Source organism: Amphiprion ocellaris, chromosome 7, assembly GCF_022539595.1.
Source record: "Amphiprion ocellaris isolate individual 3 ecotype Okinawa chromosome 7, ASM2253959v1, whole genome shotgun sequence".
Lineage (NCBI taxonomy): Eukaryota > Metazoa > Chordata > Actinopteri > Pomacentridae > Amphiprion > Amphiprion ocellaris.
Window position 1 is genome coordinate 883,505 of NC_072772.1, and position 23,990 is coordinate 907,494.

General features: G+C 40.0%; 1 protein-coding gene across 3 annotated transcripts; it reads left to right on the plus strand.

Moving 5' to 3' along the window:
• Positions 1–11: 11 nt before the first annotated feature.
• On the plus strand, positions 12–23,876 carry kiaa0753 (KIAA0753 ortholog). Of its 3 annotated transcripts, none has more exons than XM_023272046.3 (18): positions 12–433; positions 1,554–1,847; positions 1,991–2,252; positions 2,410–2,510; positions 2,606–2,668; positions 2,983–3,204; positions 5,475–5,655; positions 6,429–6,622; positions 6,833–6,954; positions 8,239–8,391; positions 8,968–9,057; positions 11,132–11,219; positions 11,448–11,519; positions 11,688–11,858; positions 12,092–12,173; positions 12,400–12,520; positions 18,370–18,603; positions 23,106–23,876. In XM_023272046.3, exons 1-18 carry the CDS (start codon positions 323–325, stop codon positions 23,245–23,247), a joined length of 2,703 nt encoding a protein of 900 aa, XP_023127814.1. In that variant the 5' UTR covers positions 12–322; the 3' UTR covers positions 23,248–23,876. The 3 variants fall into 3 exon arrangements, with proteins under 3 accessions (XP_023127814.1, XP_023127816.1, XP_023127815.1); XM_023272048.3 differs by having other exon boundaries at positions 11,451–11,519; XM_023272047.3 differs by having other exon boundaries at positions 6,432–6,622.
• The last annotated feature ends 114 nt before the right edge of the window (positions 23,877–23,990 follow it).

Genomic DNA, 23,990 nt, shown 5'->3' on the forward strand with positions numbered 1-23,990 from the left:
TCCGTTTGGTGACGTTCCGTTGTTGTCATGGCGCCGTTTCAAAATGTTGTCAAACTTCGACTTAAATTAGCACGTTAGCCATGTGTTATAGCCTAATTAGCCTTCAGTTAGCGACGCTGTGCCACTTTTAAATTCTATTCAAACTGGAATAAGTGGTAATAAGCGAAGGAGACATGGTTGAAAGGACGATTTTGGGATTAACTCGATGTTAGCGAATTGACATTGAGAGGCAAAGTTAGCCCGGTAATGCTAACTGTCGTTAGCAGTACATATTAGGAACAGGTTAGTTTTTAAGTTGGTTTTGGTGGATATTTTCGCTGTAATGACCGCACAGTTTTTGGGCAGTGCTCAGACGCCAGAGAGAGGCTGGGTTGCTTTAGGTTCAACGCGAAACAAGAGCAGCGATTTAATTACAAGGATGTCCCAAACCAAGGTAAATATCTGCCTAAGAAGTATCTAAGGCCTTTTAATATTCAGCTTTGTCTTTAGTCCATACATTTATTGCTTAAGTGCAAACATGTACAGTTAGTTGTCAGTTTATCTGGTACTACTGTTTACTGTGTAAACGCAATTAAGCGATTCATCAGCCTACAGTTCATCTTACCTACATGAAGGTTCTCATGCCTATTTCTTGTTTTAGAGAGGTTTTAAATTCTATAACGTTATATGCCATTTGTCCATCTATACTGAAGCAAGATTATGTATTATACCTTGTACTATTACAGTCCCCACTTTTTAAACAGTTTATCCCTTTGAACCCAAAGCGTTTTCTGGGCATTTTTTGACACCTTTACTCACTGTGGGCTCATTTTCACTGACATATAAAGTCCTACATCTCTATAAAAAATAAAACATAACCAGGGTTACAAGTACAGACAACTCAAAATTTGGTGTTGAAGTTCATTAAATATTTGTTTTACAAAGTTTCTAAGAAAAGGGAATAAACACAGACAAGAGTTTTACAGGTGTCCACATACACTACCAATATTGGAACAAAACGGAGGCTCCTTACTTCTCTATGCTCTCCATGAATACAGCCTGCAGTTCTTCTGAACTTGCTAGAGTTTTTGTGGCTGTAACATATGTTGTTTTTCAGTTGCATGGATCTGGTGCAATATTTTTATTTCATTGAGAAATTTTTGAATTAGACTTGTAGAATAAAGTGATTTTATTGAAATATCACAATTTTCAGATTAGTTTTGTTGTTTTTCCTGACAAAAAGGCATGTCCCAGTTCATAATTTCTCAGACCGCTGGAAAGTTGAAAATCTGGTGTTTTCTGTCTGTTTTTACAGTTTGTCTTTCAATCAGTGATGTAATTTTGTTTATTTAGTAATAGACAAGATGCCTCTTAGACCTCTTAAGAGATTTTGGGGTTCAGAAGATTAAATATGTAATGATGGTAAAACTGACTGTTGGGCCGTTGGTTTAGATTTAGCTAGCTGTATCAAACAAACTGACACTTGGGATCAAATTATGGTGTGAAAAGCATGACTGAGTATCACAATGGCTGTTAATATCAGATTGAACCGATTGGTTTCTTGCACACCACAGCTTTTGTTCAATGAAGCCATCCCTGCAAGTGCCAGGAACCGTGCCACCTGTGTGGGCCCACCAGCACCCATTGTGATAGAGAGACTGCTGCCACTTTCAGAAGTGAGAGAGAATATGGACAGCACCAGGAGCTTGATCAGCTTCACTGCGCTCTCTGAGGAGAAACTTCAAGCTGCTGTTAAACTGGCCAAGCAAGATCTAAGAAGAAGGCGTCTTGAGTCACTGACAATATCTGCTACCAAACCTTCTCAAGAAACCTCCCTCTTTGTGACAAGTGATGTTGAACTGCTTCAGGTAAATTGGTTAATGGCATATAATATGTCATAAATAAACTATGAATAAAGACTACAGTAGTTTACTGGTTTATGTTCTACTCAAGTAATAATTGCTTCTATGTTCAGGCAAAGACCAAACTGTGTCTTTTCCCCCCTCTGTAGGAACTTGCAGCCACTCCAAGCAAGGCTAAGTCAAAGGCCTCCAGTCCAAAGGAAAAGGTTACCCGTTATGGAGCCAAACAGCAGAAATCCCAGAAGCATCCCATTTCTTCCAAGGCCAGGGTTGGCCTGTCACCTCCTACCAGAGACCCAGGTCCAAAGCAGGTGGAAGGAGACAAACAGGCACCCTTAAGCCACGAGATCAGCAAACTGCAAAATGAGCTGGAGGTGTATATTCAGAAAGTGGAAGAGCTGGCTAACAGAGGTAACCCAACCCAACCCAACCCCCCCCCCCCCCCCCCCCCCCCCCAACTTAATAAAGTAATCATATTTTTAGAACCTGCCACAATTAGTCCACCCTTCATGTGACTTTGCATTGACATTCTAATGATAGATAATGCGTGGTGGGTTTTAAACTACAGGAGAGAAAATAGAGGAACCTGAAGAGCAAAGCAAGCTTGAGACACGCAGACAGAAGCAGGCAGCCCGCTCAGCGCGCATCATTTATGTCCTCCAACAACAGGTATTTCAATTTCTTCCACACTTAATTTTAAAATAAACTGTCATTTTTTTCTCCACATCTACACTGTAATACTGTTGTATTGATACATTTAATAGGTCAAAGAGATACAAGAAGATATAGAAAAACTACGAAGCCAGAAAATGTGGGACACCAAAAAGGTATGGCTTCAGCAGTGTTCAGATATACTGCTATTTACAGCTGCGACTTATGATTTATTTGTCGACTTTGACATTGAAATCAGCAAATAAAAAGATTTTTTTTGCCTTAAAAATAAATGCCCTTGCTAATCATGCATCCAAACACACCAATGATTAAGAAACCAGTGTTATATTAATTTTATTTCTTTATTTTATCTTGCTAAAAAGGAACATTTGGAAAGTTTTGCGAGCTTTTCTGCTCAGAAAAAAAAAACAAAACATTGAAATATATGTTACAAATTGATAAAATTATTTACAATCTGTTCTTCTTCCAGTCCATGGCAATAAACAGGCTTGCAGCTGCCCACCGTGGAGCACTCAGGGCTCTTCAGGTTATCATCCATCAGCTTTCAGACCTGTCTCATAGCAAGGTCCCCCCTCATTACAAAGAACTGGGCCAGCTGATTCGCCAGCTCTCTCTGTGCTCAGCAAAGGTAGAAGTGGACCAGGGTTCAACTGTGCCGGAGACGGCCCTCGACATCCTGCAGAAACTAGAGGTGAGGGGCACCAAGTACAATCAGAAAGTCTAACATTATCTGCTGTATGTGGAACTTTTTAAATATAATCCCGCAGCTTTGGCATTGTATTGCATCAATGTAATTCAAAACATCCAGAAAGATTATACAACTTGAATATCTTTTAGGGTAGAACAATGAAATGTTTTTACTGATTTTAACAGTCAACCAATCTTAACCTTGCTGTGTATTTTTTTAGACAAAATGAGGACAAAACTCTAGGCAAAAAATTCAGGCATGAAGTGAAACTAACAGCTGCACAGTTTTGGCAGAACATTACAAGAGAAGATTCTGTATCTGCTTCTATTTCCAGATTTAAGAAGCGAGATAACTTTATTTTAGTTTGAATTAACGTTTCCAATTAAATTCTTTTCTGTACAATTGTGAGATGATGTTTAGAAAGGACTTCAGTTCCTACAACATTAATCTTATATTGACTTCACCTTCAAATTAGAGTCACTATAAGTGGAAGTGCTGTCACTTTACGACGGCTCTGGTACACAGTGTAACTGTTGTGAGTTTTGCTATTACAGTAAATTGGTAAAACTTAGTTGGGTTTTCTTAGGTGTTTGGTTTTTTAAAAAAAAATATGTTATTTGTCTAAATATGCAGCTTATTTTAAGTAACTACACTACCAGTCAAAAGTTTGGACACACCTTCTCATTTAATGTTTTTTTCTTTATTTTCATGAATATTTCCATTGTAGATTCTCACTGAAGGCATCAAAACTATAAATGAACACATCTGGAATTATGTAGTAAACAAAAAAGTGTGAAGTCAAACACGTTTTATGTTTTAGATTCTTCAAAGTAGCCACCCTTTGCTTTGATTACTGCTTTGCACACTCTTGGCATTCTCTCCATGAGATTCATGAGGTAGAACCTGAAATGGTTTTCACTTCACATGTGTGCCTTGTCAGGGTTAATTTCTTGCCTTCTTAATGGGGTTGGGACCATCAGTTGTGTTGTGCAGAAGTCAGGTTGGTAAACAGCTGACAGCCCTTTTTGACAACTATTAGAATCCATATTATGGCAAGAACCAATCAGCTAAGAGAAACAACACTCCTTTATTACTTTAAGAACTGAAGGTCAGTCAGTCTGGAAAATTTTTAAAAACTTGTATGTATCCCAAAGTGCAGTCACAAAGACCATCAAGTGCTACGACGAAACTGGCTCACGAGGACCGAGCCTGGAAAGGAAGACCAAGAGTCTCCTCTGCTGCTGAGGAGAAGTTCATCTGAGTCTCCAGCCTCAGAAATCACAAATTAACAGCACCTCAGATTAGAGCCCAGATAAATGCCACCCAGAGTTCTAGTAGCAGACACATCTCTACATCACCTGTTCAGGAGACTGACCAATCAGACCTTTATGGTCAAATAGTTGCTCAGAAACCACTACTAAGGAAAAGCAACCAGCAGAAGAGATTAGTTTGGGCCAAAAAACACCAGGAATGGACATTAGACCAGTGGAGATCTGGGCTTTGGTCTGATGGGTCCAACTGTGAGATCTTTGGTTCCACCACTGTGTCTTTGTGAGACCAGAAAAGATGAATGGATGGTCTCTACATGCATGGTTCCCACCATGAAGCATGGAGGAGGAGGTGTGATGGTGTGGGGGTGCTTTGTTGATGACACTGTTGGGATTTATTCCAAACTGAAGGAACCCTGAACCAGCATGGCTACCACAGCATCCAGCAGCAACATGACATCCCATCCGGTTTGGTTTAGTTGGACCATCATTTATTCTCCAACAGGACAATGATCCCAAACACACTTCCAGGCTGTGGAAGGACTATCTGACCAAGAAGGAGATGATGGAGATGACCTGGCCTCCACAGTCACCTGACCTGAACCCAATCCAGATGGTTTGGGATGAGATGGACCACAGAGTGAAGGCAGAAGGTCCAACAAGTTCTCAGCACCTCCGGGACTCCTTCAAGACTGTTGGAGAACCATTTCAGGTTCTACCTCATGAAGCTCATGGACAGAATGCCAAGAGTGTGCAAAACAGTAATCAAAGCAAAGGGTGGTTATTTTGAAGAATCTAAAATATAAAACTTGTCTTGACTTATTTTACACTTTTTTATTTACTACATAATTCCAGATGTGTTCATTTCTAGTTTTGATGCCTTCAGTGAGAATCTACAATGTAAATAGTCATGAAAATAAAGAAAAACCATTAAATGAGAAGGTGCGTCCAAACTTTTTACTGGTAGTGTATATCAAGGTTTTCTTATCACTCTATTCCCCATAGACTTTGGATTCAGCACTCCGTAAACAAGAGATGCTTGAAAAGATGCAGGCCCAAGCATGTCCTCCACACAGGAAGTCTCCTCATCGCAGCACGTCACCCACTATTGCGCCCAAAGGTCCCATCACCTTAACTGCACCTCGAGGACCTTTGAAACCCACATATCCGAAGAGAGGTGTCCAGGGTGAGAATTGAGTGTAATTTTTTGCGGGAAATATTGGCACATTTACAAGCCAGTACTTATATTTAGTAAGGAAATTGTAGCTGTCCTGTAACTCAATTTTGCTCTGTTTCTTATTTCCCTGATTCAGTTACACTATTTATTAATGAATCAAAAAAATTGCATTGTTTTCGTTTATCATTTCCTGCCTAAGGCAAAGACCTTCTTATTGATAGATTCTGAAAACTGAGAAAACATAGAAACTAATTGTAAGCATACCTTTTGGTGAAAAACAATTTAGTCTCCAATGTACGAGGAAGTCACCTAAGGACATTCGTGCGGTTGTGTTTTGGCCTCCCGCTGAGCTTAAATGGCTGCAACCAGGCTGAAAATTGATAAGGAGCCGTGAAGAAGTGATTGAAAAGCAGGAACAAGTGTAGAACTCTGGCTTTCGGTCCCCTGCTCCTTAGTCTTATGAGCAGTTATCTCCTGCTGTTTCCTACTGGGCTGAGAGGCAACCACTGCAAAGAGATGTCATAAACACCTATGAGAAGCTTTAGCTGCAATCTACATCTCCATAGAAACAAACTATTACCTCCACCACATATCCAACTGCTTGTTAACTGTCTAATTTGCGATGTTGTTTCCTTACCAGTTTCAAGCCGATTTACTTGTATTGAAAAGGGATAAACAATATAGTTTGTTGTTACCGTAGCTCTTCCTTAATCTGTATTTAAGTGGTATTCAGTTAATTAGGATCAAAACAGTTTGAAAATGTCATTGTTTGTTTGTGTCAGCAGGTAGGAGAAAAGCTTCAGGGAAGCCCAACACTACTGCTCATCAGCCTATAAACAGAAGGGAGGTGCTGAGGGCCGGCCTAGAGACCGTCGCCCAGCAGAGGGAGCTAAGGGAACTGCAGGGACGATCCCAGACGCACACTACCTGCAGGAAAGGGCTGCACTATGACAGAAGAAAGGCTGGCATAATGAAGGTGCTGGAGTTACCAAAGTTGAATTCTGAATTTTTTATAATATAATACATCAAAAAATGCTTTGCATTAGTTTAGAAACAGCATGATTTAAGCTCTGTTAACATACACAGGGAAAAGATGTGCCATAGGTCAGACAACAGATTCAAACAATGATCTTCATGTAAACGGACTAAACATATTATATTTTATTATTATTGTCAACGTAATCAGATGCAAAGTGCAGGTTTCCAGCAGCCTACAGTCTCCTCTCAGCTAAGAGTGAACCAGCTCCCTCAAAAAGAGCCCTCTGTGCCATGGATACCTACATCCCCTCACTCTCCTCCTCCACAACGGTGAGCCTGTTATTTCTCTGTACATTTGATGACACATTAGATGTTTTTACAATCATGACTCTCAGCTCAATAGATTATTAATGTCATTATGTAACAAAAGTTATACTGCTGTAATGTCAGAAACTCTGATCTCAAGATAACTGTATGTGTCCGGTAGAAATTAGTATATGGCAAAGTGCATATTATTACAAATAGGCCTCTCAATTTGTTACATAACCATCCACTCTCAGTTATTTGAGCCAACTGTGATCATTTTGCATATTCAGAATCATTTTTGTTCACCTGTATGAAAACAGTTGGAAGAAATAGCAGAAATGCTATTTTTCAGACCCCTTTTTCCACCATGTGCACTCTTCTTTTACTATGGTTTAAAGCCATTAACTGTTGATTCAGAGGCACTTAACTTCTAGAACTGATCACCTGCATTCCAATGGTCATCTGTTGACAGTAATATCTTGGATTTAGCTGCGAAACTGAACCCTAAAGCAATGCTGTGGGCACATTTCGATTTTAAGCCAAATGATGAAAGGAGAGCCCAATAATTTAGAGGAGGCAGGGTTTTTTTGTTTTGTCAGATTTGCAGCATAGAGGTGATAGTCAAAGGCACTAATAGCACTAATTTAACACTAATAGAGTCATAAAATGAACAGAAAAAGTGGTTAATTTCAATTACTTGTATGACAATTAATCACCAACTAAAACTTCATGATTGGGACAGCTTTAAGTGCAAAATGAATTAATGCGCTCCTGACACGCACAACAAAAATCCAGAAATACAGTTTCATGAAATAAGTTTCTAATTAATTCAACCAGAATGTGGATGTGAGCAGGCTTCATCATAGAAATAATAGTATTAGCTGCTGGACTAATACCTTGCAGAATGGTAAATTTGTCCAAATCATTGTTCCTACAGTGATTATAGTAGTGGAGCATGACAACAGAAATGCTTGTTTTATATAGTGTACGTATCATTTACAATTTTTAACTTTCATTCATCCCAATAATTTGGGATGAATAAAAAAATTTTAAAAATAAAGAAACTGGATATAGCTACCAAATCAATCAAGGCCTTTTTAATTGGAAGAGTAACTATGGTGTGAGCAAACAGATTTTTGTCAACTTGACTTTCAAAGCGTATTGCAGTGTTGTAGGTGTAATGTGTAAAAATAGCCTTTTTTCTTTACCTTTCTAGGAATTTTTTTCTCCTGATTTGCCTTTATATAGCGCATACTTGTCTGTACCAGTGTTTATAATTCACTCAACCTTCTGCTGCTATCTCAACAGATCCCCTCAAAGGAGCAGACCAGAGCCTCGTTGCCTCTTCTCTCCATTGAAGCCTTCACAGAGCCCTCCAAAGCAGAAGGTGGGTGGTGGTTTGGATTCCGAGGCGGCCCTGAGCTCAGAAAAGAAGAAAGACTCTCAGAACGAAGCATTAAGGTGAAGCTCACCTCCTACATGTTTTTTTTTTTTTTTTTTTTAGTTGACCTGATTTTAGTTATCTTACTTTCTTATTTCAGAATGAAATATTGTCGTTTCTCAGATTAGTCATTTTGTGATTTTTATTATTTCTACTTCACAAATTGGTTTATCTGTCCTGGCCAAAGCGAGAGAAATACCAAGTGGAGGAGATCTGGGGAAATGGAATGTTAATGAGTCCTCTCTGTATCCAGTGAGTTATTTCTAACCTTCATGCCAGACCCCACTTGCGGTGAGCCACAGGCAATCCTGTGATTCTAATTCAAAGTTAATTCTTTCCACTAAATCTAGGTGCCTGCTAGATTGAGGCGATTTCTCTTTCTGAGTGATTAATAGCTGGCCTGTTTTTGGTGCTTATAAGCACCTCAGTGATTGAGTGCTCCACAAATGTCTCTGTTTAATCAAATCTTAATTACTACAGTCATGTGTTCCTATTAATCAGTGACTAGCAGCTTGATTTTAGATATGAAGATTATGAGTTATTTATGTAAAAAGCGTAACTGAGGTTGTATTTTGCTCTTTGTGATGATTGCACAGGAGAGCTTGGCTGGATAAGATGACTATGCAGAGACTGAAAGAGCTCAACCACCTGAGTAAAGAAGAGGCTGAACGGATTCGGAGATTAAGGTATGGTGCTCATGTAATTACAATTTTAGCAGACTTAATTGATCTGATGGGATGGAAGTTGAAGGTCATAATGCAGTATTAGTTGCTGAACATTAAGCCAGCCAAATGGTAAATGTTTTTTTGTTTGTTTTCATTTGTACTCAATTTGCAACCTGTATAGACATTGTATGACAATAAATGACAGGCTGCAGTTGACTGAAATATAACAATGCCCAATATTTCTGCCTAATGAGACAAGCTAAACTAAGCTCAATAGCGGCAGAATATTGGCAGAACAAGCTTTGAACTCTGTCTACACAGCCCTGCTAATCACTATACAATATACAGAGTGTACTGTATAACAGGAAGTACAGTAGTGGATGGATGCATCCTTTGCCTTGTTTGAACAATTTCTATTTAGGATATTTAAGAAGAAGAAACATTCCCTACTGGTAACATCATTTTAAAAAAACACTTAAATCTTGCTGCCAACCCACAGCAGTAATCCACACAGTAATCTACTATCCTGCTCGGTGCACTGGCCTCACAAATAAATGAGCACTTACATTTTACGACATGTACACAATTATCCACAGACAAAAGAACAGAAAATAATGCAGGTTGTGACTGCAGCACATCCATTCAGTACTAAGCAGAGCCTACTCTGCTATAGAGCTCTGCGCATTTCCTAATTAGTCACTGGAGAGTTTGACTGTAAAAGGCCAGCAACAAAACACAGCATCAGCAGAGCAAAGGTTGCAGTCAACACTTTGCCCATAAAGCATTAATTACTTTACAGTTAATGTATGGGTTCATCCTTTTTTTTCTCACACACAAAGGCCTGGTATTTCTTCACTCACCTGAAGAACTCTTTCACAGCTGCAAACGTACCATGTTGTGCAGCAAAACGTGTAATACTAATAAACAGCAGCTGCAGCCCCTCTCATTGTGCAGGTTCAAGGAAACTGATAACATGGGCATTATTTGTTACTGGGACACTTGAATGGAATTGCGCCATCATTAATAGGTTATAATACCTGTATGTTACACCTGTGCCTGGTTCATTTGGCACAATCCCACTTCACAGCAAACTACAAATGCAATATTTTGTAGATAAATAACAGTAATATAAAAACACACGACAAATCGAAGTGCAAGGAAGTGGAGAGTGCTTGGATAAGCTGTATGCTATCTTTATATATTGTCTACAAATCTTGTGAGGCTCATTTTATAGCATTACAGCAACAACATTAAAACCGCTGACAGGTTAACTGAGTATTTCCTAGTATTCATGTGGATGTTATTTTGACAGGTACTGCCCATATAAATGTGTCTATACCAAAGTTATTTTTGCGGCACAATATTAAGCAGGTGGTTTTAATGTTGTGGCTATTATGATGTGGCTAAGATGTAGTATTAAATATTCTGGAGTAAAATATGTTCCATTGAATTTCATTGCATAAAGCGTGTCTTTGGATCGCTGTCAGCAGATGACACGTACCCGCCTGTCGCTTGTTTACAGGTGATACGTTCTGCACAATAGACCCCGACACAATCAGCAGATTCCTTCCTCTATAACATACTCATGTCACACACTTCAAATTAATCTTTTTAGAGTTATTATAGCTTGTAAGTAGAATGTCAGGCTTTGTGTTTAATTCAAACCAGAACAAATTTACTACAATGTCAGCAAGGTCTGTCTCTAGGCAGAGTGATGGTAGTTAATTGCAGTCGTGATAATATTTAAGAAAACACAGAACTTGATGAATACTACCAGTGTGTGTGGCCTAAAATACCACTGTGGTTTAATGAATTATCTTTCATTAAACGATTGAGCCTGGACTCTCTGAATATTATGAACGAGTCAAAAGAGACAGATGCTTCAAAACTGATTTAAACTAACTTTTAATTTATTATCACTCATTTGGAATCAGAATGGAATGGAAGTTGACTCTTAGAATACATTTTTAAATATCATGTTTTAATGTTTAATGTTGTCTAGATTAAAATATTGGACTTAATTTGTAAAAGTTAAAGCAGTTCAACCTCAGAAGTTCTGTGACAGCTTGTGGTGTGGGCGTGTTTTGGTTAACAGGTCTGAAGTTGGCTCGCCAACTCAGTGGGCAGAGAGAGCTGAGCAGATCGCCAGAGAGAGAATTCAGCCCCTTCTGGATGAAGCACAGGTAGGAAGACTTATTAGTTGTTTTGGGTGGTGCCAGATTTGACTTCCTCTTCTTACCTTTTATATTTCTCCTGAAGAAGAGGGAGACAGTCGATACATCAACACTGATAAAATGAAACATCTGTGTTTACCCTCAGACTTACCAGAGTAAAATAAACTGTGTTTTTTTTGGTGTGTGTTTATCTTGTCTTCATGAGCTAAGTGGGAGTGCTTTGACTGTTTACCTTAGCAGATTGGTGAGTCCAGGACCAGGATTGACTCTTCATTGAGGAATCGGCTGTCGGAGCAGGCTGCAGAGAGGGTAAGCTGCATCTACTGCTGATAGTAACTCATAGGAGATTTGCTCTCAAATAAAGATTGACTTTATTATCATGGTAGTTATTTACCACCAAGAGCTGGACAGATAGAGAATAAGCCAAATATTAAGTTAACTTTATTTTCTGTATTTTGTGAATGCTGTCCTCCTCAGGCAGCAGAGAGTGCGGAGCGGCTGAGTGAGGCGCTGCTGGAGGATCTCCTGGAGGATACCGCACAGGTAGCGTGGGTGGCCGAAACAGACAGACAGTTACAGGCCATGGCCCAGTGTAGGCTGCAGGCCCCCACCCTGGAGAACATGCTGCTCCGTATGGAGGAGATACAGGTGAGAATTGCTCTACAGAAAGGCCTGCCCAAAAAAGGTCGCTGTGGAACCTGAAAGGTCACCAGTGATCGAGCTGGTATTTATGGTGAGCTGTTATGACAGCTCGGGCCTGCTGCTGCTTACTGATGCAAGGTCCAGGTTTCATTATGATGCTCGGCCTATTTGACGAGGCTCACTATTGGCAGGTGGACAGTGTGTTTATTGAACGTTTTTCTGTCTTTGTGTGTGAGTAGAGGGATCAGGAGGAAGTGAGGAGGCGGTTTGCTTCCATCACTTATTCAGACCCTCTTTATTGGGATCGACCAGGAGCAGCAGGTAAAAATAATCAGCTTCCTTTATAGTTGTAATCAAAGCTGTGATTACCCGGGTGTCTCCTGTAGATGGAGACATTGTTGCAGCTGGTAAGAGTATGTGAATTCTTGTCATTCAGACTGTTTGCTTTTTCCTTATATTGTCTATGTGTCTGTCCTCTGCTTCACCCCATCCCTCTTACAACACACCACCATTTACCCCTCCTCTCCTTTGTCTCTGCTCTTTCCAGGATCTCAGTGCCGTGCTCCGGGCTCCAGGCCAGCCTCTCCTCAGCCAATTAGGCTCACAAGGCCAGTGCTGAAACAGACCTCTGCAGCTGATATTGTCCTAGAGAAGCCCATCGAGACAGGGTGGGTTACTACGTCCTTTACCCCTTCCTGCACCCAGATCATTTCTATATCTCATCCTTCTTCCATGTTGTTTGTTTCAACTTGAAGAAGCAGTATATTCTCAGACGATTTTAGCCCAGTGTCAAGGTTTGACCTGTTTAACTTCATTCCCAATCTTTGAGCTGAAATGATGCCTCCATTATCAGTCATTGTGGCTCCCAAGCAATACTGCTGATTGCATACAATCATTATATACCCCTCTGCTAACAAATGCAAATATGGTAAATGGTGAATTTTTATTATGAGGAAAGTCTCTGATCACTTTTAATGCACTTGTTATGGGAAGAGTAATGCTTTCTTTGATTTGTGTTGCTGTACTAAGTGCAACAGCAGCGACAAGAGTCACTGCTTGTTTAAATAGGTCACTAGACTGGATTAGAACAAGAAATCGTTTAATGTTATTTCAGTGATGCACAATTGGTGGTTTTATTCCACATGACGTGCCATTGTCCTATAATGGCTCTTTCACTGGGAGGCTTTACTCACCCCACAAAACTTGCCTGGTGGCTACCGTACCCAGGGCAGAGTCTATTCCTGACTCTGGCAGCAGACTCCACAGAGGGACCCTCCACTGCCCAGGGCTTCAGCTGCAGCTGCTCTACTGCTTAAATTAATGAGAAACTTGGAAGGAAAAGGGAATGGAACAACTAGAAGTTGTTGACACAGACAAGCGAGCAGGATGCTTTGGACAAATTCAAGCTGTGACCATTAGTGAGCGGGGGGCAACCGCTGTCCATGACAGTGTTGTAGACCCTCAGGTTCAGTTTCCTCAATGGAAACTTTGCCCTCAGATCCTATGTGCCTGCGACTTGTCTTTGACTCTGTCTTCTAAACGCATCCATCAAGTAATAGCTTTCTCGAGACATTTTTTTCCACTAGTAATTCATTTTCAGATGCATCCAGCCTTGCAGCTTCTGAACAGGAAAGAAGCAATTTGAGAACTGCCAGCTCATTTGTTCTGAAAGTAGCTGAATCCCTGTAGCATAAAGCAGACCTGCCTGCATCACTTTCATCCTCGGTCCAAATTATAGTACCTTTAAAAAGTACTGGCACCCTGCTAGACCTTTTCATGTTTTGTTTTTATTAACACATTGAATCACAGTGGATGTAATTGGACTTTTTTAACATAGATTGATAGGATTATACATAGATTTTAAAGTGAAAACCAATCTTAGTCGACAAGTTGAAATAAATTTCTTACAAATACCGAGTACACAAGCTAATACATGCTGTATATTGAACCCTAAACAAGTCTGAAGTATTTATCTTAAAATAGATAGTATGGCTTTTATAAATGTTAAAGAAAAAGCAGTGTGAATATATTGTGTAGTGTTTAGGGATTCCTATTTGAAATAATTTTGTTAGCCGATAGTCAATCCTGTGGACATTTTCTGTATGCAGACAAAGCCATTTTTATCCACGAATACTAACATTTGCCATGATGCCACCTCAATTATTTTAGCTACCTGAACAAGGAATACTGTCCTGGTAAACTCCAGCTCGTCTTCAATACATGAGCTCTGGCTGGTAGCTGTTAACCGCCACAGAAATCCACAATGCTCTCTGTTTGCCAAAACAGGACTGCCCGTGGTCTTAGCCGCCTCCTCGTCGTGTCACTACAGTATTAATCACAAGAAAATTGTTGTTTTCCGCCTCATCAAACGTTAATAAGCTCCACCTGGTACTACAGCTCATCTACAATACATTTTCTGACATGCATGTTCATTTTCTGCCTTATCGGTTAAATTATTAATGGCAATTACTCAGTTAACATTCAGACGTTAGCCTTCCTGGTAGCACTACAGAACAAGGCTATCAATATCAAAACAAAATCTGGAGTTGACTAATTAATCTATTAATATTTTAGCACTTGTCTGCCTTATACAAGACGTACTTGATCTGAATTTTGTGTAAAGTTAATCTGTTGGTTTATGTTTTCAATGGGAAATTTCTTGGCCATAGTTAGAAGGAGATGCTGTTTTTTGTTTCTACATTGATTAAATAAAACATCCCTCTCTTATCACTGATGGTGACAGACAAATTCAGCAGCATGGAGAGTGGGTAGCTTTGCTGTCTGCTGAGTCACACATGCCATCGCAGAATCTCTTTTCCATTAGATGCTCCTCAATAATGAGACTATTAAGACTATGGAGGAGGTTGCTAAAATGTCCTTCTAAACATTTCAGCACAACTTTGTTTGCATTGATGGGGATTGTGCATAAGAAACTTGCCTGGATAATATTTTGTGCCTCCAAAATCACTTCCCTTGCAGTAATTGTACTATTTCACATAAGAAAAAGCATTACTATCGATTCTCATTTCTTCCTCGCTCTGAATAAAGATCCAGCCCATTCAGCAATCGTTTGTGGAAAAAATATTAATTTTTACATTTATCAAATGGAAGTCTTCCATGTTGGCACAGTCATATATTTATGTATCAAAATGGCAAACCCCAAGAATGATTATTCCAGTAAAAGTTACACATTTTGTCTTTTGTGAATCGTATGCACATAAGGTCTCCAAACAGATCGCGTTTATTTCACATTGAAGCTTTTTTTCCCTTATGCCTGACAACAAAATGCAAGCAGGAACTTGTCCATCTACAGCAGCTCTTTTTTCCACAGTGCTTAGTCCCCTAAGAAGTAATAAAATTGGAAGTAGGGAGTCATTCGGTGCGAGACAGAAAGAAAAATTGTGTTTATTAGGTACATTGTTTTATAGAGCTGCCTTTTGGGACCAAGATGTTGCTTTGTAAACTGAACTGACCTCCAAGAAAGATGAGTTGGCTACCTGTGTTACAGACCAGAACAACCCAGGTGCCACATAACAGCAGAGACAGGCTGAAGAAAAGTTTCGATCACAGCACTATCAAAACAAAAGCACACACAATACGCCCAGAACTGCATAAACACCTGCCTAATCAATTTTTGCAGCCTGTATACTGAATTCAGCTCTTATTGTGTCTATGACATCAGCACGAATCCTTCATTTAGGGCATGTCAGGATCTGTCAGTATTCTGTGAGAAGAAATAGAATCTGAGTTTCACAGAAGTCCTTCACATAACTGTGAAATGACATGTGACAGCATTTATTTGCTGCCTGAGGAAGTCAGCAGCATCAGTGTAGACCTAAAACCATTCAAGTCCTCTACTGAAAAGCAAATCTTGCAAGAATATAATGTAGTTTTAATGATAATGTCTCACTTTTATGGCAGACCTCAGTCAACATTACAGAACATAATTTTCCAAGCAATAAAAACAGTTATTTTGAAGAGACAAAAACTTAGATGAGACAGAATGGAGAATTATAGATGACACTGATGCAGCTTATATAGCAGCTGAGTAAAAGAGCACTTGCATCAGTTCCTGTGGTGAAAAATGCAGTTTGTTTTTGTATTGATGTGGCATTGTGTTAATCATCTGTCGGTGTTGACTCTTCTAGTGCTCAGTGTAGCAGAATGGCGAGGTTTAATTTGGGGTGTTTGGAGCAGCAAATTGTGCAAAGAGCTCATCATGTGTGTTGTCTCAGCCCTGATTAGTTGTTCATAACCCGCATTTTTAAGCCCACAGAGATGCACCGGACTCCGCAGGGAAACCAGAGTCATGCATGTGATTTTGTGCTCCACGCACACATTTAAACACACCACATGAAAAAAAATTGTAAAAATCATCTGACAGTGACAAAGCTACAGATTTTTCTCAGTGTGCCTATCACTGGAGGCGACTTTGATTGTATTGCTTGATGACTAAGAGGGGACACCGGCAGACTGTTATTGGTTATGACTTTTCTGATATTTTGATTTAGCTGCTGTTGTTGAGGCACAGAGCCAGAAGTAGACGAGGACTGATTACTCTGATTTGGAAAAAGAAAGGACATAAAGTAGATTACTTTTTGTTGTTTACAGGTGCTCATTCTGCTGGTTCTGCTGAGGATAGTTACTTTGGAGTCACGACTTGCTGCAACAGCAGAGTCTATAACAAGAGAACGGCCAACAGTTGTTCACATTATGCAACTAGTGAAAGCTTCCATCAACTATCACCAGACCTTTCCACATTTCCACAGCAGCATCTATTATTCTTTACCATGGCTGTGTTTGCATTAGTGCCTGTGAGAGTGCTTTCAAACAACCACTGAGACAATGGAGTGAGAGATTTCATCTTTTAACACATCAGCAGAGCAGCAGATAAGACTTTTGTATCCATGGTGAGGAGCACAGATGCAGACCCCGATTGTCCCCCCAGCACACACACATCTAGGCTAATGTTGACCAACCCACTGCAGCTCCATCAGCAGTTCAAACAAATCAATAAAAAGATGAAAGCCCCACTCAGCAATATTGTACACCTTTCATGTGTTTCTTTATCTTTCCTCTCACCCACCCACCTTTTTGTTGTCTTTTCAGGCCAGTTATTTTACTAGTTGGTACCTGGTAGACTTCCATCCTTCTTTGCATCCAGGTTCACACTAGCTCCAATTTAGCGTCGTCCAAGACATTGTTTTTTGGAATATCTTAAGATTTCTGAGTCAAGTTTTTCCAAATAAACAAGAAAACTTCATAATTTTCCCTACGCTATTTATCCTCCACCTCTTTCTTGCCACACTCATCCTCCCTGCTGTCACCAGGGCTTCTGTAAGTCTCGCTTGAATCACCCCCTACGGTCTCCGAGCCACAACTCAGCTCCAACCCAGCCAGAGGTCCTTTTGATATATCACACATGGCGTCATCCTTTGCCAGGTTCTGTGTTTGCCAGGTGCTACGTGACTGCAGCTTTTGTAGAGAAATGAGAAGATAAACTTGAAGTGATCTTGCTAATAGCTATTGCTGCTGTTCTGTTTTGGGTTGCACTCTTAAGGTGCAGGCCAAGTTGTAGCTAGGCGAATGTGATAGGTAGAGGATGTTTTTCAGTGGCTCCACCATGTAATGTGTACTCCTCTGTTCACATAGAAACACACACACTGCCTTGTGACAACACCTAGATTTACTGAAGTATTTGTTAAAGATGTCTTATGCAGTTGTCTTATCGACCTATTGGTGAATTTTACACTGCAGAATAAAGTGACAAGATATCACTAACACTTTTTCACGTTATTTCTGATACAATTTTTTCCTCAGTTCAGTTTTGTGCATAAGGTTTTTGTGCCAGAATGTCTGAATGGTGTTTGTTCACAGTAAATGCAGGCCCTTTCATATTCAAATATAGCACAAAAAGCGTGGGTGCCATTCTGACTTTATAAATGGGCTGTGAGTTTCTATTGTTGCTTGTGCCACATTGGCCCTCGGGTGCCCGTCTGACAGTAAATCGACCCATTTCAGAAAAGGAAGCAGAGTAGACTGTGCTGGCACTTTGATATTTATGGCCACCCCATGGTTTGCAGCCCCCGTAGTCAAAACTGAAACAAGTTCAGCTGAGGCCTGGGGAGTCCAGTAGAGAGGCACTTTGCTTGGAAGCTGCTGCAACCCTAAATATAGCACATTGAGCACCGTGCAGGAGCCAGGCTGATTTGTCCAAGCAGAGAGGATTATAAAGCCAGACCATGGCGATGCCCAGCTGAGCCCCGACTCACTCGAAGCAAGGGGCAGGCGACAGAGCTGGCCTGCACTCTGACACCTCTCCTAAATTCATCATCCCCAGCCTCGTATCGGCCACGGCAACAATTTCAGTCTAGCACAAATAATTTGTTTGCTGCTTCTCTACAGAAACAGTCCTCAGAGGCTGTTTACACAGTTCATAGAGATTGAATGGTCATCATAATGAAAAGGGTTACCTGTTGGTGCAAGCCATGAGCATCCTCTACTGTTTTTTCTACAGAAACAGTTTACTGTTTGAGAACAGCCTGACGGAGGAGGCACCCCAAGACCAGCGGCAGCCTCGAAACAGCACTATGTTCCCAGGCACAGAGGACAGACACAGGAGGACTGTTATGTCAGTGCTGGGCAGCATGCTGGAAAACATCCGGCGGTACCGCGAAGACTACGAGGCCTACCTGCGCGTTGTGGCTCACGAAGCTGTCGGCAGCTTCAACCCCTGGGCCGTCGCAGACAGGTAACAAACTGACAGTGATGATAATAGCTGATAATGATAAATGAACCAAAGTGTTTCTTCAGGCAGAGCGCTGAAGTGGTGCTTGAATTGGCTGATGGGTCCAGCTGTTATGTTTTACAATGATTGGCTTATTCACTGTGATGGAGCTAGTAACATCCAAACATATTCATTAAGGTGCATGCTGCAGACATTATAATGTGACACTTATTGTTGTTCTGAACATCACTCCCATGCAAGGGCCTCTAACCCTCTACCTCTAACCCTCTATCTCTACCTCTCTACCTCTTCTGTCCCTCTCAACCCACCCGGCCAGCAGCAGATGGTTCCCCCACATTAGAGTCGGGTTCTGCTCAAGGTTTTTTTCCCTGTTAAAAGGGTGTTTTCCTGCCACTGTCTCCTTAGGGCTGCTCTGGGGTTCAGGCATATGGGTTCTGTAAAGCGTCTCGAGACAATTTGACTGTAATTGGCGCTATATAAATAAAATTGAATTGAATTGAATTGTTTGTTGCCCCAGCTGCCTCCACCACTGCAGCCTCGTCCTCGTGTAGTGTTTTATGTTGGTGGTTTTAACTAAGGTTGAAATGTTCATGTGTGTATGAGAGTAGCTTTCTTAGTAAAGCCTGTGTCACTGCAGCAAAACCATTTTCCGACCTAAACCCATTTGCCATAAATGGTTTCTTTCTTAATGTACAATTAACCCTAAATTATTTATACCCGTGGCTCATTTGGATTTTTAATGAATTTTTATTTGCCAATAGGTTTGCTCTGCCTAGAAATGGCATAAACAAGCGACAAAATACGTTAGGACATTTAATTAGAGATGTTAATAATTATAACTTTCTATGTAATTTAAGTTACAAATTGCTTTACAATAAAAACAAAAATTGCAAGGGCGTAGGATCCAAAGCACAAACAACCACCCATGAAAAAGAAATAATTCTAACAAATGCCAAGAATGAGCCTTGCAATACAAGTGAATCTTGAGAAATGATTTAAAGGAGGATACTGACTTTGTCTGACTGAGATCTGCAGACGAGGAGCTTCACAGCCAAAAGGCCCAACTACTCAGCCAACTTTACTGACAAGTTGAGACTTTGGAAATGTCAGGGACGCTCTGATGGAGGATCTCAGGCAGTGATGAGGCTCATAGTCAGAAGCCTGCCCACTCAAGGGGTTAAAAACAAGCAGTATGACCTTAAAATCAACCATGTCAGTAATGCTGCTCTGGTTACCAGAGAACATGGTTACTTTTCTTGGTTTATGCTAAAAGCCTGGCAGTAGCACTTCGAATTTGCTGCAGTCTTTGGATGTCTTTATATTGGAATAAAGTGTGTCTGGAGGAGGTAAAATCCCGGATGATCTCTTCTAAGTCAGTGGAGAGGAATGACCTGATCTCGGTGTCTCAGTTGGACAAAATAAGACGGCACCACTTTGGTCATTTCAACATCAAAAGACATTTCGGAGTGAAAAATAATACCAAAGTTGTGGACCTCCTTACAAACATTAATTGCTAAATGACCAGACTAGAGGACAGATTTTAATGCAGGGTCAAGAGAGGTAATTATGACAACTTCAGATTTGGAGTCCTGATAAATTTCAATTATGTCTATAATTTATATTTATTTATTTATTTAAACTTTTTTTTTTGCTAAAAATACCCTGTCCAAAATGATTTATACCCACACTCAACTATAACCAACTGTACTTTTTACCCATGTTTCATGTATCCACTGGGATTTTGGACCACCTCACTCATTTTACAGTTATCTCAAGGTCTTTCAGGTTGGAAGGCTTGTTTGCTGTCACTGTGGTCTTCAGTTGTCTCCACATTCTTGACAGAACTTTGGTCTGAACTCTGGCTGGGCCTCTCCAAAATGTTGATGCCACACTGGCTGCATGTTTTGGATCATTGTCTTGTCAGAAGGTCCAATGCTGCCCAAAGCCAAGTTTTCTGCAGACTGTATGATCATTTTCTCCATAATCTTCCTCTTTTCTCATAATGCAATTTAGTTTGACATGGTTGCCTGACCCATTGGCGGGAAAAAACACCCTTAGAGCATTACATTCCCACCATCATTCTTCACCACGGGAATGGTGTTCTTAGGCCTGAATGCTTCTCCTTTATTTTGCCAAATGAATACCATGTCCTTCCAACTCCATTTTGGTCTCATCTAACCACAGAACTGAAAAAAGCAGAAGAACAGTTACAGTTTATCATTAGCATCTTTAATATAATGTCTTACTGTCTTTTGTCACTTGTTTATACAATTTTCAGCCAGAAGAAACTAATTGGTCAGATATAAAATATGTATAGATCATATATATAAAGTTTGACATCATTGTGCAGAATTTTGTGCTTCATTTTTAGTGTCTCAGACTGAAATTTAATCATCTTCTTGTGTAGGTGAGCTTTATTTTAAAAATCTGCTATATTTTAGGAGTACCACATGCTCAGTCTTTATAACCAGAGCCACACTGAAACACTTGTTCTTCCTGTTTTCTGATTTGTCCCTGGACATGTTTGATGGACTCAGCATACAGCCCAAAGTGCTCAGTCTGAGAGGATCATGCAGAGTTTATGGCTCGTGTAGTGGGCCTCTGGTATTCATCGTTGGTCTTCTCTCCCACTCGTGCATTTGCATTCTTAACAGAATGCTTAAGTTGGTGCAATGCGGACTCCCTCTCATCTTTGTGAACATACCAAATCGAAGTGTTTGATATGTCAGTGCTAAACTTCTAAAAGATAGATTTTTCTTGCAGTGTTTCACAGATTTGTGTGTGATTGTGACCAGCTCAATAAACTGCAGTTTCTTAAATTCAGAGCTGAAAATCTGTTATCCAGTCCCACCCAAGGGATCTGTCTGATTGTATTTCTGGCTCATTATCAGACCCACATCAAGGAACGGAAGTTTTCAAGACATGGATCTGTACCTTCCTGAATTTGGAAAAAAAAAAAAGAAAGAATATGGTGTGAGGGGAAGCGGTCCAATTATCTCTGTTTTTGGAGACACATACACATAGGCCTGTACACCCCCTGCTATTCTGACACAGTGCAGAAACCTGTGTGCATGATGAGATGGTAATGAACAGCCTAATGTTGCCGGGGAGCCATACCACCTGGAGGATCTCATTCACTCTGTCTGCTAACAGATTGATTGGAACATGAAATGACTTCAGCACTGTCAAAACATAAAAAAGTTTGCATACTTGAAGCTATTTTATGCCCTATTTGAATTTCTTCCATGCATTCATTTAAACTGATGAGCACTGAAACACTTGGCCACACTCAGTAGATACTACTTCAGTGTTTGGATAATACTTGCTAATGCCTGTTCCCATTCCATAATGATGGGTTATTCGCTATCTCTTTCTGTGTTCCGAGTTAAAAGCTAAATATTCATGTCTAGACCCTTTAAAGGTACAGGTAGTTCAGCAGCACACAATTACTCTGATAGCTTTGTTGCACTGCCAACCAGATGATGTGACGTTTTTGAGGGATTCAGTAAGAGTCCTCCATGTTCCTGCCTCAGTCTGTCTGTTAGTGTGTTGACCCAGATAATAATCAAACACTGAAAATTAGCTTGTTGCTTTGCACAGCTCACCAGTCTTTAAAGTTATTTTCCTTCATTTTTTGCCTTTTCAAGGTAAGATGGAAAATTTCAGTTTTGCATGTTGTGAAAGTCAGTCGACAGATTCATGATGAAAATTCCTTTTTAGTGACACCGTCTGCATTTTTACAGATAATAAGATCACATAAAATTTGAATAATCCTGTAGGAAATTCTTGTGTCAGATATTGCTCATAACATGGGGAAAAAGCACTATACCTCACTGAGAATATAAAAAATATGGTAATAAAACTGAATATAAAAGCAAGAAGTAATACAGGCAAAATGATTCTGAGGTGGTCAAATAGTATCACACGTGATAAAGAAATATTGCAAATGAAACTGAAATGTTGCACCTGAAAAATGAAATATTGGACATTACATTGAAATGTTGTATTTGAAAATGAAATATGATATGATACTGAAACTAATATCATACAAACTACTCAGGAAGTAATATTTCAAATGTCATCGATACTATTTTTCTGAAGTAAGTGTCCGATGTTTGAGCTGAAGTTATATACTTTGGAATGACACAAGGCTGCTGATTTACATTCTCTGAAATCTCAAGAAGTGCATTCAAAGAACATGTTTCAAGAATTTCACATTGTCCTCATTACTTATCAGTTTTTGAAAATGCTCGTCTCACATCTACTGACAAGAACAATACACATATTAATGCATATTGTAACAGTAACAATCAGTTTTTTCAGATTTATTCATATATGATTCTCATTTGCAAAACATGATTTGTCTTCGACCGTTGCTTTCTGTCAATTAAAGGTTTGTGTTTATGTTTACTATTTAACTGTCATAGAGAATGGTGCCTTTGTAACTTGGTTTTAAGAAACACATCTTGCTTTTTCTAATGTTCTGGCTCCTTGTTGTCTCGCAGCCTGGCAGAGGAGTTGCTGTCGGAGGCTGTGGGTGACGTGGCAGCAGAGTTTCAGGATGTTGTGGAGGAGTATGCCGAGGCCGTGTTCACCTCCGAGTTCCTGCAGCCAGTCCAGTCACCTCCTACTTTGGTCAGCCAGTAGGATGTAGGAGGTAGCATTATGTGTTGGTGGAAAATATGCTTTTTCAGACCAGGTTTATTTTTTTTAACCTACGGCTTGGATTATTTATTATGAGCTTTGTACATTTCACAAACAGATTTTTCACTTCATAATAAACTTCTTCAATATTTATATTTATTTTGTGCATAGACAAAGATCTGAAAATGCGTTTATAGATCACTACTTTGATGAACCAACATATGACTTCCTCTCATGGGCGACGCAGATATTTTTTTTAATGACGCCACAGCAGATGAGATTGTTGAACTGCACGGGGAGCATTAGTCACAGTAGTCTTCATGGCCCATCTGTATCTGTGATTGAATTCCTCTGGGAAAGTTAGTTTTGTGTCGATAAGCTTGGAGAGACCATTACGACATTACAGAGGATTATAAGATTACTGCCCTCCCCTTGCACTTGGTTTAAATCTCCCTGAGGATTACTCACACTTTCTATTTTCATGTCGGAATATGGAAATAAATTAATTGCATACGGTCTCCATCGAAATGATGTAGGCAGCCAAGGGCATCGTGTGTTTAATCTATTGTAAAATGATTTCCTCCTTTTCTCTAACATCTAAATAAAGGGTCTCACTGCAGCAAAATGCTGGATTTCCCCTTACTGTAATGTGTTTTCTCGGTAAGTAGGAACGCAGGAAACCAAAGAGTGATACATTTCTCCTCTTTTTAGCGTTTTAAATTAGTTTAGCTCCACTTTGTAATTAT

Excerpts from the sequence above, each read along its gene's own strand:
- kiaa0753 (XM_023272046.3), top strand. The coding sequence starts at position 323 with ATGACCGCACAGTTTTTGGGCAGTGCTCAGACGCCAGAGAGAGGCTGG. Across the intron at positions 2,669-2,982 it reads AAATGTGGGACACCAAAAAG|TCCATGGCAATAAACAGGCT; the intron begins GTATGGCTTCAG and ends TTCTTCTTCCAG. Across the intron at positions 5,656-6,428 it reads TCCGAAGAGAGGTGTCCAGG|CAGGTAGGAGAAAAGCTTCA; the intron begins GTGAGAATTGAG and ends TGTTTGTGTCAG.